This window comes from Taudactylus pleione, unplaced genomic scaffold (genome assembly GCF_031769625.1).
Source record: "Taudactylus pleione unplaced genomic scaffold, aTauple2 ptg000039l, whole genome shotgun sequence".
NCBI classification, from domain to species: domain Eukaryota; kingdom Metazoa; phylum Chordata; class Amphibia; order Anura; family Myobatrachidae; genus Taudactylus; species Taudactylus pleione.
In genome coordinates, this window is record NW_028284441.1 from 9,997,392 (window position 1) to 10,011,620 (window position 14,229).

The 14,229-nt window shown below is 42.1% G+C and overlaps 1 protein-coding gene across 1 annotated transcript; it reads right to left on the reverse strand.

The window, feature by feature from the left end:
* Window positions 1–2,514: 2,514 nt before the first annotated feature.
* On the reverse strand, window positions 2,515–13,343 carry LOC148538603 (transcription initiation factor TFIID subunit 9B-like). The gene is made up of 7 exons (XM_088453052.1): window positions 12,982–13,343; window positions 11,140–11,221; window positions 10,279–10,415; window positions 6,530–6,664; window positions 4,848–4,926; window positions 4,130–4,207; window positions 2,515–3,755 (listed from the first exon to the last, which is right to left on the reverse strand). The coding sequence occupies exons 1-7, from the start codon at window positions 13,309–13,311 to the stop codon at window positions 3,589–3,591; spliced, it is 1,008 nt and encodes a 335-aa protein (XP_088309178.1). The 5' UTR covers window positions 13,312–13,343; the 3' UTR covers window positions 2,515–3,588.
* Between the last annotated feature and the right edge of the window lie 886 nt (window positions 13,344–14,229).

The following is a 14,229-nucleotide window of genomic DNA, read 5'->3' on the forward strand; positions in this document are numbered from 1 at the left end:
CACCTTTAGTAAAGGGCACGAGAGGTCACACTTGGTAAAAGGACAAGGAGGTAAATTTACTAAAGGTCGATTTCAAATCGATGTGGGGTCTCAGGGGCTAAGTCACAAATTTAATAATTAAAATCAATATAAATAAGCATGTTAGTAAATGTGTGATTTAGCCCCTGAAACAATATCGATGTTGATCGATTTGAAATCGATTGAAATTGACCTTTAGTAAATTTGCCCTCTGTGTTTTTAAACAGCCCTGCCAGGGCACAGATCGACTTCTATACTTTTACTAGGGTGGATTATACATCTTTGTTACATTTCTGTGCTTATTTAAAAGAATGTAACATGTTACACAGGCATTCCTGAGCTGCGCGGTGGCACAGTGGTTTGCATTGTTGCCTGTGATCATGTATTCAACTCCAAGCAGGGACCTGATTTGGGCCCGATTCAGTAACGATCGCTATTGCGTACGGCACTGCGAATGTATGCCGTCTGCCACAGCTCATCCGGCATACAGACGCCCACTGCTGCTCTCTCACATCCGTACTACCTTGCACTCCTGCATATACATCAATACCATCGATGCACATCGGTCCCTCACGCAACATTTACACCAGGTCTGACCAGCCGCAGAAACTGCAAGTCTTGTCACACGCAGTAAGTGCTCAAGCTGTGTATGCAATCGCAGTGGCTAATTTATACACGACCTATACACCTGTAAGACTTACATATACTACCCACCTAAATTTCCTGCCCTATTCAATTGTTTGCCTAGGGCTTGTCTGCAGGTGCACTGGTGCCTTATGCAATGCAGACTTACCTGTGAGAGCTACAGTATCTGTCCCGGGGGTTATACTCATGTAATGACACTGTAAGAACTATGCCTGTACCCACTGTATGACTGTACACAGGTTATTTTACAAATACTGAAGTACAATGACCAAATCTACTCAGACTGCACCTTTTGGCTGCATTTACAAGCAGTTTGTCCTTACTGGACTCCGTAACAAACATTTTTAGGGAACCCATATATTTGGCCCAGGAAACTGAAGAAAACAAACCTAATATAGGATATTAGGCATTACTGTAACTCCTCCAATATGAATATTTGTATAGCATAAATAAGAGTAACAGTCTCTGCTGCCGTACAGTTTCCTACCTCAAACAACTAATTTGTACATTTTTACAGAAGCTGACTAACCGACTGGATTGTTTTTGGACTGTGGGAGAAAGCCCATAGGGATATCATACAAATGCCATGCAAGAATGTTAACCACCAAGTCATCATGCCGTCACAAGGTGTCCTTGTGACGAGCATAGGGATTACCGACTCCTATGCTAACCGCAATTTTACGGCACACAATGCACCATATTTAAACAGGTGATAATTCCACGTGAGTTTAAATTCTGTTTAACAGATGAATCAAGTAGGATTAGCTCACTAAGCTTCCTGTTGCCTCCTCAGGACAAGAACTAGGAAAGGCCTGGTCAACCTGTGGCTCTCCAGTTGTTGGGAGACTACAAGTCCCAGCATGCTTTACAGATGATCAGTGGGAGGGTCTACTGGGACTTGCAGTTTCACAACAGCTGGAGAGCCACAGGTTGGCCAAGCCTGAACTAGGTTGTCAATGGCAGCACCCTATTCAGTGCATCTCCAAGGATCAGGGCTAGCCATCAGTACAACACGCTGCTATAGCTTCCTGTTTACAGATGGGCAGAGGATGTCACTAATGCCATTATACTAACTTTACCCACTTTATTGAGCATCATTAGAAGTGTGGCACCATTAGGCATCAATGCAGGAGCTCAACTGAATGACCTAAAATAGCTGCTTCATCTATAGATTGCTGGAAACTGCTTTGTATAATATGCTGTTCATTTAAGATGTATAAATATATGTTCTAGCCATTATAGTCTTGTCATTGTTGCATGACACTAGAATAGTATGCTGCTACACACTGCATGAATGGATAAAAGATTAGGGCAGAGAAAAAGCAACCTGAATTTCTGTGAATGATGTCATTCACAGAAATATTGGGTGTACACAACCGCTGATGCACTCGCGATATGTCGCTCGGCGATGACAGATATATATTGCCAAGTGTGTACCCATAGGACTTTGATTAATCACACGTAACTGGGATATGCTCCTGTGCTAGCATAAGCTTTTTTAGTAGCTGCAAAGAAGATGTTTCTTCACAACAAGGTAATCTCAAAACACGTACTATGCTCCGACATGAATAAATACCCATCCTGAATTAAGAATGGTCTAGAAATTGTGTATAAAAAATACAGTTGTAAAGCAAAACCATGAGAAGATACTGCTGAAAGGAATTTATTACATTAAATTGTGCGGGTACTGCAACTGCTGATCCTTTTTTCAGGTAACATTCACATAGTGCCAGCACTAGCTGATGAGGAACAGCGCGATACAGGGCAAAGTAATATATAATCACTGAGTTATTTGTGTATGAAAAAGAATACATAATGATAGATAGTTAATGGCTCTTTTTTTTTGGGGGGGGGGGGGGGGGGGGCGCATTACAATAGAGAAATTGCTTTCATTTCCAGATAACGTCCCAGAATGCAAACCATGATTACAGCCTCTTCTCTGGATAGAAATGCCCTTCAATTAACACCCATAAACATCAATGAGTACTTTCACATGTCTGAAGCCAATGCACACAGTAACCAATCGCTACCAAATTGAAAAGTAGAAGGGAGAGTTCTGCTGTCACGTACAGATACCAAAACAATACATAAACCTGGTCAGAATTGCTGGAATTAGTGCATGAAATATATCATTGTGCAATCTGTTTATTTTTTAGTCTCTGCTTTGCGCAGATATCGCTCTTACTTTTCATACCCAACTATACAATTATGAATGCAAAAGCCAACAGGTTAAATCTAGGATTCAACAGGGTCTTTTAATAAGCCAAGGAAGATCTGCATCCATTGGCACCTGCAGAAAGGTCTCCAGAGAGACAAGCGCTAGAAGTAATTTTGTAGCGGTATTTGACGACCTGGCTCCGTGGATTTGGCCATCTCTGGTAACGGATGTAGAGCTAGAGTGAAAACAGATTGGCAGTTTGGCCATTTGCTCCACATCGGAGGAAAAGTTGTTAAGATGACAAACACAATATGGAGAAATAAAATCTCTCTAACCCAGGAAAGAACAACACTCGCATCAGAAGTTACAGACCGAGCTGCTCTTGATTAGACAGATAATGCGCCTTACGCATGTCACAGAGTGCCGCCTACCTCCGGCTGTGCCAGGCTCTTGCAAGTGTATTTCAGAAAGCAGAGCTGCTGCAGCGTAATGTGGACAATATCACTTTTCATACGGGTGCAGTGCATGTTTCTCCTGTGATTGAAAAGCAAATGTTCTTAATCCATAGTGAACACAGTATATGTTTTAAATAATGTATCAGATTTTCCTAAATGTTTATTTTTATGCCTAAAAAAAAAAAAATAAAGATAATCCTTTTCTTGAGTCACCTTTTACTAAAGGTTCATGATTTTCACAGCAGGATCCATAAAATCAACCAAGTCTTTCCGTTTTTGTTGTAATACAGGTTTATATGCAAACAAAACTTTCTATATTGCATCATAGTCCTCATCATCTTCAAGTTTCCGCTTTAGTGGGTTGGATTCATTTCCTGTGTTCTGCGAGGACACCATGTTGGTTGTGATGAGAATGTTCTTTGAGCCAATCAGTGAAGGGTTAATTAGGACATTTTGCACGGTGGCCGTCGTAGGGGTTGCTAGAAAATAAATCAGCATTTAATGCACGTGTACACGATTACAGTACAATCAATATCAACTGCTTTTATCAGGCTTACCACTAACTACACATAAATCACTGTTCTGGAACTGATCTAAGGCTCAAAATGCATCAAGACCCTAGCCGGATCCCATTCTCCTATCAATATGATGATACCTGTATTACAGCAGCTGGACATATGAGCAAGTGTTACAGATGGCACCAGTTCTTAGTACAAATATACGCTGCATTAACACATTATTTCTTCCTGTAAACTTGCTGCCTCAGTGTGTGGGCAATAGGTTGGCTGTGAAACATTCCCAAATACAATTAAGGGATGCATTAAGAAAACAGAATACGAGAAGCGTTACAAACCTGTTTTAACTGTTGTCTGTGAAGTCGGGATCTGAACTGTAAATCGCTGACCACCCAGAGTCACCGGAGTGCCACCAACTTTGGAAACAGAGATAGTTTGAGCGGAGGGTGTCCATTAAAAGATCATTATTAGGATAAGTTAACGCTAAACACTCGGGTTCAGCAAAATTTTGGAGACTGCACCTTAAATTTCTCCGTAAAAGGAAACTATGGTACATTAAAGAATACTGTGTAAATAAATAACAATCCAACAAAAATAAATCAAATAATATATGGACTACCGTCGCTCTCCTGGAAGAGAGTCCACAATGCAGTCCATTCAACACGCTTAGCCTTATGGGTGCCACTTATCTGTGGCTCCCACACAAAGTCATGTAAACTAATGGCTCAAAGCATTGCAGTGGACTCAGGAGGTGGAGACATGCTTTGTGTACATTGTGTTCACTATAACGCAGACCCTCCAATGGGTAAACAGTCGGAGGGAAAAAAAAAAAAAGGTTGTACTGTTATTTTCCAATATAACTTCCCTTGTGGACTGTTTCACATTAAAAATTATGTTGTACTTCTAGATAGCTGCTACTTTTAACATCAGTCAATCCAGAGGCCATATATGTCACACTGTGCAGGTAAGCGGGCCATACTAACATTAGCAGCATCAGTGGAATGGTAGAACTTTGCAGAACAGGGCAATAGATGTTCTTACACACGTACAGCTTACCTAGTGTAGGCGTGCTGGGTCTGCTTGTTACAGCCCCCACGCTCAATCGTGGAACAGTTATTCTACTAGCGGATGGGATCTGCTCAAATAAAGAGAAAATAGAAAGTCAGAAAATGGTCTAGGGCAGAGGATCCCAAGCACGGTCTTCCAGGCTCCCCAACAGTTCAGGTTCTAGAGACATCCACGGTTGAGCACAGGTGACTTAATAAGTACCTCAGTCAATTTGATTTAACCACCTGTGCTCAACCATGGATATCTCTAAAACCTGAACTGTTCGAGAGCCTTGAGGACCGCGTTTGGAAACCTCTGGCCTAGGGTCTGCAACAAATGTTCTCTCTCTAATGCAGCTTAACATTCTAGGTGGGCAGATGTATGGAAGGCACAAAAGGATCAAGAGAGTCAATGGTCGATTTTATTCCCTGCGCCACAAATTTCTACTTTGTTGACATTTTATGACATCATTAATTGAAAGTAATTCATAGAACTCAGTAATTAACCGCTTGTTATTGTAAGTAAAATTTTCTAATGAACCCCTAACCTGAAGACTGGGGGCCTGATTCAGAAATAGATGCAATGCTGATATCTATGAGGGCATCCAGCTGATAACAGCCTGACGCCAGTGGGCCTGCAGCACCCCCGCCTACTGATGTCTTGTTGCGCTTCTCCATGTCCTCGCCATCCCTCCACGGACTGGAGAGGGGAAGGAGGGGGGGAGGGGGGAGCAGTGAGCAGAGGGCATCTATTCACAATGTAGGGAGAGCTTGGGGGCAGCGGTGCTGGGCACGTCCCCTAGAATGATGGAAGGGGTGGGGAGCTGAGGCCACGTCCCTTCCCTCAAGAGGCCACATCCCCTTTTTGGGGATGTAGACTCCTTCTTGATCGGTGCCCTGCCTGGGTTCAGATGCTAGAAGGAACACTATAGTGTTCAATAATATATAGTGTCCAATTGTATATACGAAAACAACAAAGAAAATTAGACATTTAAAGGGGCTGTCAACTTTTGCTAAATCCTTCTCACTGTATACAAACAAAAAAAGGTATTTAACCCTATAACATCACTATATTAAATTGTAGAATACACTTAATTGAAATGCATAGATGATAAATGTATAGGAGGGACAAACATAATAGACAGTGGGCACGATTCGATTCAGCGCGATGTAAATAGCGCCGGGAGTGAGCTCTTCAATACACCGCGCTGCAAAGTCCGACTAATGATTTTTTCTCGCATCCCTCCGGGGATGAGAGAAGAAATCCGACAAAAGTCCCGGCGCGAGGCTGTTTTCTGCCCTTCGCGCCTGGAAAACAGCCTCGCGCCAGGAAGTTAGGTCAGGGAATGCCCGTTATCGCGCCTAAACACCCTGTTTAAGGCGCGAGAACGAGCCTTCCCCGACCTAACATCGCAATGAATTGAATAGCTCCGGGAGTTCTCTCCCGGCGCTATTTACATCGCGCTGAATAGAATCGTGCCCAGTGATATTAACACAAGGAGCTAACTTAAGAACCTGATGTAATGTGCATAAATTAAACCAATCAAGTGCTCTCATTTATATAGCACTGTTTAGGAAGTGAAGCAAAGGCGCAGTGCCATTTATCAAGTAAGCCCATAGGTGCTGCTCAACTGACAGAATGCAACTACCTTCACCCATGTCCACAACACAAGAACACTGGGATATACATACCTTTTTCTGTATAGTTTTAAGCCGGTAGTTTGGTGCAGTCAGGCAGTATCTGTCTGGTGGCAACCTAGGTCCTGCGTATGGTTTGATCAAAGGCAAAGGCGTCTGGTTCTTTTGTCTTGCAATATCTAGCAAAAACTATAACGGAATAGAAACATATTGGTTTATAGGTTTGGTAGCTAAAGAAAAAAACACAACAGTAGAAAAAACAGAAAATGCCAGCTGTCACCATGCAAAGCAATACACATAATTAGCACGAAAGTAAACTGAAGAGGAGTCTAATAGGAAAAAAAAGTTGACATTGAGTCCACTGCTCAACTACAGATGGGTCCTCATACATCTAGCCTCCTTGCGCGTTAGACAGCCCTTCTAGTTTCGCCATGCCGTGACTCTGTAGCGCCGAGCATCTTTTCGTGTGACTTGTTACCTTCAAATGTGTGTTATTTGCACAGTGATGTGAATAGATATCAGTTTAATCATCAGAAGCTGCTAGTGCTATGTAGCATGCCTATATTCTTTGAGCGAGTGCGGGTGTATCTGCATGCGAATTGCTATGTTACAGTGTCAGCAGCTGTAACACTGTAACGTAGTGTTGAGCATGCAGATACACTCACAGTTGCACATAGAACATAGACATGCTGCAAATCATTTTAATCAGTAGAAACTGCTTGTGCCATCTATTCGCATCGCTGTGCAAATAAGACGCATTTTAAGGTAAAAAGTCTCACGAAAAGACGCTCGTAATCACACGGAGCTCCCGCGTTGTGTAGCGGGACTTGTAGCGCAGTGAGGATAGATGTAAGTGGACACATCTGTACATGGTTTGCATGACTTTACAGTGACATGATCATATGAAACATCAGAAGTCAGATTTGGCTTGTGGACATCTCTCACAAGTGGTGGTCATGCTATGTTGGGCCTTACCCTAGTTGAGGTCAGATAGGCCTTATCTGAAAGCATGAGCAGTAAATGAGTTTGTCATTAGTAACCGGCTACACTAGACAATTATTTGGGTTGATTTGCCAATAATCTGGTGATCGGCCTGTCTTCTCAGGTAGTGTGTAGGCATAAGTGTTTTGCCGGCAAAACGGGCAAAAAACTTCCACAACTGCTTTCCTTGGAATGTCAAAATAGTCAGACTTGGAAGATGATATTGGCTAAAAGGTCCCTATGCGGGCATCACGATAATGACCATATTCCCTACGATTTCATATGTTCACCTCATCATCCTTGAGGGCGGACATATGCAAATTATGAATCCATGAGCCATAAAAAACTGTAGATTTCTCATTTAAGTTGCATAGTACGTGCTGCCAATATTGGGACCTCCCAGTGGCCGAAAAATTGTGCCAAATCTTGCTTCAACCAAAAAAAAAAAAAATCACATAGCTCAAGACTAGGGATAATATAAATGTTTCACCAAATGAAGGAATGTTTATTTGACCTTTAGAGGAGGAGATTTACTTCCAGATAACAAAATGTAATTATGGAGCATAGAGAGACTTAGGGGGGGATTTAATTACAAGCGATAAGTTATCAGGAAGGCAGTCTCTGGCTTTATCGCCTGAGGCTATTCAACCATGCTCCCTTTTTCAACCGATACCTTAGTTAACGCCTATTAAATGAACGTGTTAATAGGCGTAAACACATGTTATCTGGCATTAACACACAGAATCCATGAAAAGTTCACGGATTTGTGCGTAAACTAGCTGTTACCACCCGATAACTGCAGAGCGATCAGAGATTTATTTTCGGATCTTAGTAGTTCCAAAAAGAAATCCATGATAAGCGGGGCGAACTGAATAGGGAGCGGTGTACAGTTAGCACCCATTAACTTAGAGGGGAATTCAATTAGACCAGTTATGTCACAGCTGGAGGTATCCCTAAAGAATTGATGAGGTATGGTATGCTTTAATAGGCTCTAGACTAATGTATGCCAATATGACACTAGAAGACAGTGAAATTGCCACCTTCTTGCCACTCAGCTGTACTTGTAGCATTAAACTGTGGAGTGGTGTAAGGTACCAAAAAGTGCATCGGTTACTCCCCTCCTGGTAAGAGAGACTCAGAATTCTGTATGTAACGGTTAAAACATAGCTTCAAATAATAACAGACTGAGGGGAACACCTATGGGTTCAAACACATAAATCTGAAAATTGAGCTGATCTCTGGGTCTGGTGTTGTACTGCGTTAATTCTTGGAATTTCGTCATAATTTTGTGCCCAAGTAACTCAGATAAATGCTTTGCAGAGACTGCAAGAACTTTTTAATTCAAACATGGGAAGGCATAACAACCTGTTTTGTGCAACAAAATAAATTTGGCAAATCTACTCTTCCAGTAACTGGCAAAGGAAGTTTATCCCAAGCATATTATTCTTACCAGAACAATGAGCGAATAATACATATCTTAGCCAATAAACCTGCAATTAGCTCGCTCATATAATTGCTAATAGGAATCTTAGAATTTCTATTTCTTATTTTATGGATACAAACCAATTCTAATTTCCACAGATTAGGATTTGAATGAGGTATATAAGAAGATAATTTAGCTGCCTGCCTATTTTATCATTCATCTACCAAATAATGCCCCTGTAGACACTGTTCAATAATATAAATTTGATAAATCAATGCAATAACTAGCTTCCAAATAGACTATACAGTGCAATTTTTGATAGCAAATGTAGAGTTATTTTAACTACTACTATTCTTTCTCTATAAGAGAAAAGATAAGCTTCCAAGGGCTACAAAGAATGTGATAATAGAAATGCCTATATATTATACATTAAGGGGCAGATTCAATTAGTCCAGGTGCTTACCGCATGCTTCTAAAGCCGCAGGCTGCACTTATCTATTCCCGTTCACACCCTCCTGAGTAAGTAGAGCTTTTAGCCGCCGCAATCACGTTAACCCATGGCTCCAGGAACTAAACCCAGAATCTTGGGTTACTGCATGTTAGCTGCGGGATTACCACGTGAAGAAATGGGCTTCTAATTGAATAACTCCGGGCGTTAAAGCTTGAGGCTATAAGACCGTGGTAAGCGCTGCGGCTAATTTAACCTGCCCCTAAGTGTTTACACCTAACTAAAGATATCACTCATGCTCTCTCTCACCCTTTTGTAGCAGGATGCTATGTTAGGAGGTAGGGGCTTTTCTAACCAAACAAGGAGGATGGGGCTTCAACAAGGAGGAAGAGGCTGACAGCTAGAAAGACTTGCTTTGCATAAATACTCATTTTGGATTGGTTAATTCATACACAGTAGAAACTGGGCCCCTATCCCCAAATACTAACTGCAGTTGTCTTCACTGAGCGCTCAATCATTTTTTAAATACTCCTCTAGTACTAATGGCATTAGAGAATTCTTAATATAGGAGTCTCTATCAATACCCATCATTGTGTGACCAAACTATATTATACAGTGAAAGAGTGGAGAGCAAGATAATTGAGTGGAGACAGGAGGAGAATATTAGCTTCATTAATGTGTGATGAGAAAATGTGCAATAGAGAATATGGACATAACAGAGCTGTGTAGAGGATCAGTCTGATGTGCTGTTGGTGTATATGTGGGGGGACAGGTATGAAGTATTGCAGTACAGTACAGGAGATTGTGTGATGTACAGAAAGCAGGGGTGCAGTGCTGCCAAGCTACAGGAACATGATGTGATGTGCTGCAGGATATATGGGGATGAGTTATACGATTCCCAATACCCTTCTAAAACACGCTGGAATACAGTATATAAGGTGCAATACTCACATCTCTTGGAGGAGGAGATGTAAATGATTGGTCTGTCCTACACTGAATGGACAGCCTGACATCATCTGCATCAATATTATTCTTCTTCGCATGACTGGAATAAATCTTCGCATCTTCCAGAATTGTTGTCACATACCCTAAAATATCAAGTTAAAGTTTGTGAAACCCTGACAAGGGTAATATTTATACACGTTAGAATAGTTATACATGAACTGACAAGTGCGTCAAAAGTTAAGTAAAAAATTAAGTCTATAATGTCTTATCTAGTATCATTGGTTCAGTCCAGTCTTATGTCACCCTGGGAAAGGACTATCCTGTACTTACTATAGTGGAAGACTTCACCAATGCTACATCAGCAATGGAGTAGAGGAGAGGTAAAAAAACAAAATCAGAAAATCATCTCATTATCTTCTATTTAACACTAGTAGTTCATTCATGGTGATTTGAATGCAGCGTCACACTAATGGTGCATACACACGGTCAGATGATCGATTTTTATAACGATTGTAACGATTTCTGACTGCATTAAAATGACTGAAATCGACCAAATCTGACTTCAAACACATCAGATGTCAGATATTGTTATTTGTCAATCGGGAATGCGCCTCATTCATCGTTGAAGCCTCACATGTCAGATTTTCCTTCAGATATGAATGATTGAACGATTTTTAAAATCGTTATTGTTCAGATCTGAACGTGTGTATTCACCATAAGTATATAATGTTTTTTGCCAACTACTGTTTTCATGCCAAAAAAAAATCTATTTTGCATTCAATGATATTGCTAAAGTACTGAAAACACCAACATAGCACTTTAATAATAAAGAGTTGCAATAAACTATGAAAAGTTTGATCTCCTTACTGTATGTGAATTCCAGCATCTGGTTAATTACTCTGGGTTCATACTCTGTAATCCCCATATCCTTTAGAATTTGGGCCATAACCTGTAAACAAAATAAATAATACTGTAAATATTTACTATTAATATTATTGTAGACAATGTCAATGTTATTATTCGCTTGTATCTTATCCAGCAAATAATTTACTCTTAAAATGGTTAGTGTTGATGCTCAGCAATAGAAACACATTCTCAGTACACTGATGATAGGCGGCACAACTATGGAGTTAAATGCAAACTCAAAGGACGTCTACTATTGTAGTACAATTATGACAAGCTTGGATCAGAATCCGGACAAATAATCATAACTGAGTTTTCTACCCAAAGTTTACCAATACTGGGATTCTGTACACTGTAGCTTCAGATTGCAAAGCTCTGCTCATTTCTACAGTCTGCTTTATAAACTGACCACCAGAATGGTCTCTGCTTTTGTAACAGCCAGGTGACACTTTGCTGGAGTCAAACAGCATTTCTGCATTAACTCGCACCCCTGTTTAGACAATCTACACCCAAAATTTGATGTAGTTACACAGCAATGAAGATACCGAGATAACTAGATTGAGAATGCAATTCTCAGCAATGTGCAATTGTGATGTTCTGCTGGGCGCAACCTCAAGCATAACACACATTTTTCTGTGCACCTCTATGGGGTGTGAGGGAATATTGGCAATGTTGGTGTTCCCGGGAAGTGCTGGAGTTCTGGCAAGTCTTCGTATACATTGCCAAGAATGGAATTCCCCCCTAGACTTTGACAGTTCACTCCTCTTGCTCTCAGAGAGAAGAGCGCAGCAGCCCCTATTTTGCCTCAATTATGTGCACAACCTGTTTAATTAATGTGTTATAGATCCAAATTGTTATATCATTAAGCCATCCCCAATCCCAACACTCTGTCCTTACACTAACCCATGGGATATTACAACAATAGGGTGGGGGCTGCTTATCGAATCTTGTAGTGCATTAAAACCAGTTACACACACATTTGGCATAAACAAGATAACTTCCTGTCTTGTCACAGACGCATGTTTAAAACGTAGACTGCAAATAAATAAATACATTACAAGCACTAGTATGTACGTCACCTATTAGCAGGTGTAGTTCCTAGTTCCACATCCTACTCAGGTATTTTTTTAAATATACATTTTTGACACAGAACATTACATATGTAGGATGTGTAAATATAGCAGTAACATAAGTGCTGGATAGCATTGGGCTTTGGATATACTCTACACGTTATCAGAACAATTTTTGGCCATTGCATCTTTATAGTTTACATGAGATCGTGTACAGCATAAACCTATGCAAAGTGTTGATATACAGATGTGTCCTACGCAGCAAATCGTGCCACGCATGGTGCAAGTTGTGTGCTCGCGAGCAGATATGCGCACTGCGTTTGCACCCGCGTTACCGTAGGAATGCATGGTCCGATCGCAGTGCGCGCCGTAGTGTATTCTGCTGCGGGTAATCGGATGGCGCGATACGTGCGCACATTTGTGGCACGATCGGCAAAGATGAAGCAGGAAACATCTGTACATGATGGGGAGAGAGCCATACGGAACATATAAATGCAATACACATACTGATCTAAGTACAGACAGGGGGAGAGATATAACTCAGGAACAGCCAGGGGACATGCACAATTGGATACAATAATAGAAGTGTCATATCCCTCTGTAGCATCCCGACCAAGCCGGCAGCCTGATACAGCCTGCGGCTGACGTGCTGTGAAGCTATGAGCAGCAGTAGCCAGGTATGCTGGACTTTGTAGTACTGCAACAGCTAGAGAGCCAGCACCGACTCGCTGATTACCTGGGCATCCTTCGGAGCACTCTTAGGAGACGCCATTTTTGCCTGTTCCATAGCATCAGAGTAACTTCCGAAATGCAGTGGGGAGAGGAGACACAGCAGAGGAGCGGGAGCAGCCGTGTTCCGGCAGCACAAGGTCGCCATCTTGGTGGAGGAAGCCCAGCTCCTTCCTATCGACAGCGCCATCTTGTGGATGGCGTCCCGGCGTTTCTGCCCTCTCAGGCCGAATATGAGCGGCTTACTGCATGTAGTGGCTGCCGGTCTCGGTGGCGGCGGGGTGCAGTGAGACATTGTAGGTAACAGTGTGTGTACGTGGCGGGCCCCGCAGTCCATCGGTTACTGCGCCGGGTGTGTCACGGTAGCACGGAGAGATCTGATTGGCTATTAACCGACCTGGCTACCAGGCGCGCTGCTATACTGACTTGCGATTGGCTGCTAAACCCTCACCCCTCTATAAACTAAGCTCTACATACAGATGTGTCCTCATTCACCTGGGGAGTCTATTTACTAAGTAGTGTTAGGAGACAGAGTGATAAGAAAGTGATAAGGTGCCAGCCAATCAGCTCCCAACTGTCATCTCACAGGCTGTGTTTGAAAAATTACAGTTGGGAGCTGATTGGCTGGCACTTATCACAGACATCACTTTCACTCTGTCTCCTAACACTGCTTAGTAACTAGACCCCCTGGTGTTTTTGCCTATATGATGCAAGATGCTTGGCACAATTAGAGGATCCTGCCTGGGTAGCGTTTTTGTACTTTATGTTAAAGTAGGAGAGTGCTGCTGCAATTTACATAGCAAAGGACAGCTTTGCAATGTTCCAGGACGGAGGGACTAATGGGGTTTAACACCCAGAACTCCCTCTTGTGTCCTTAGGCCGCCAGCCACGGGGTGTTCTGGGAGGGATCCGATCGGATCCCTCTCAAGGGGGAGCGTCCCGATAAGAAGCCCATAGGCTTCTACTGGGTAGCGCCAGCCACTGGGACGAATGCTTAGTACATATGGAAAATGCGGTAAAATCCATGCTTTCTGGGGTTTTACCGCATTTTCAGCTTTAGTACATCCCGTCTTCCACTTAACTCCAGAGATTGTCGCTGATCCATCCTGCCAGAGCCGCTATTGAAGCTAGTACACTGCATACACATACATTCACCAGCTATTGACCTGTAAGCTCCACTCCGCTCCATGCAATAAGTCAGTGCGTGCATAACTGAGTACGGCTGTAAATTCACATTGCCACTAAATAAACCACC

Excerpts from the sequence above, each read along its gene's own strand:
- LOC148538603 (XM_088453052.1), bottom strand. The coding sequence starts at position 13,311 with ATGGACTGCGGGGCCCGCCACGTACACACACTGTTACCTACAATGTCT. Across the intron at positions 11,222-12,981 it reads GTGCTCCGAAGGATGCCCAG|GTTATGGCCCAAATTCTAAA; the intron begins GTAATCAGCGAG and ends TTTTGTTTACAG. Across the intron at positions 10,416-11,139 it reads GATGCTGGAATTCACATACA|GGTATGTGACAACAATTCTG; the intron begins GTAAGGAGATCA and ends TTGATATTTTAG.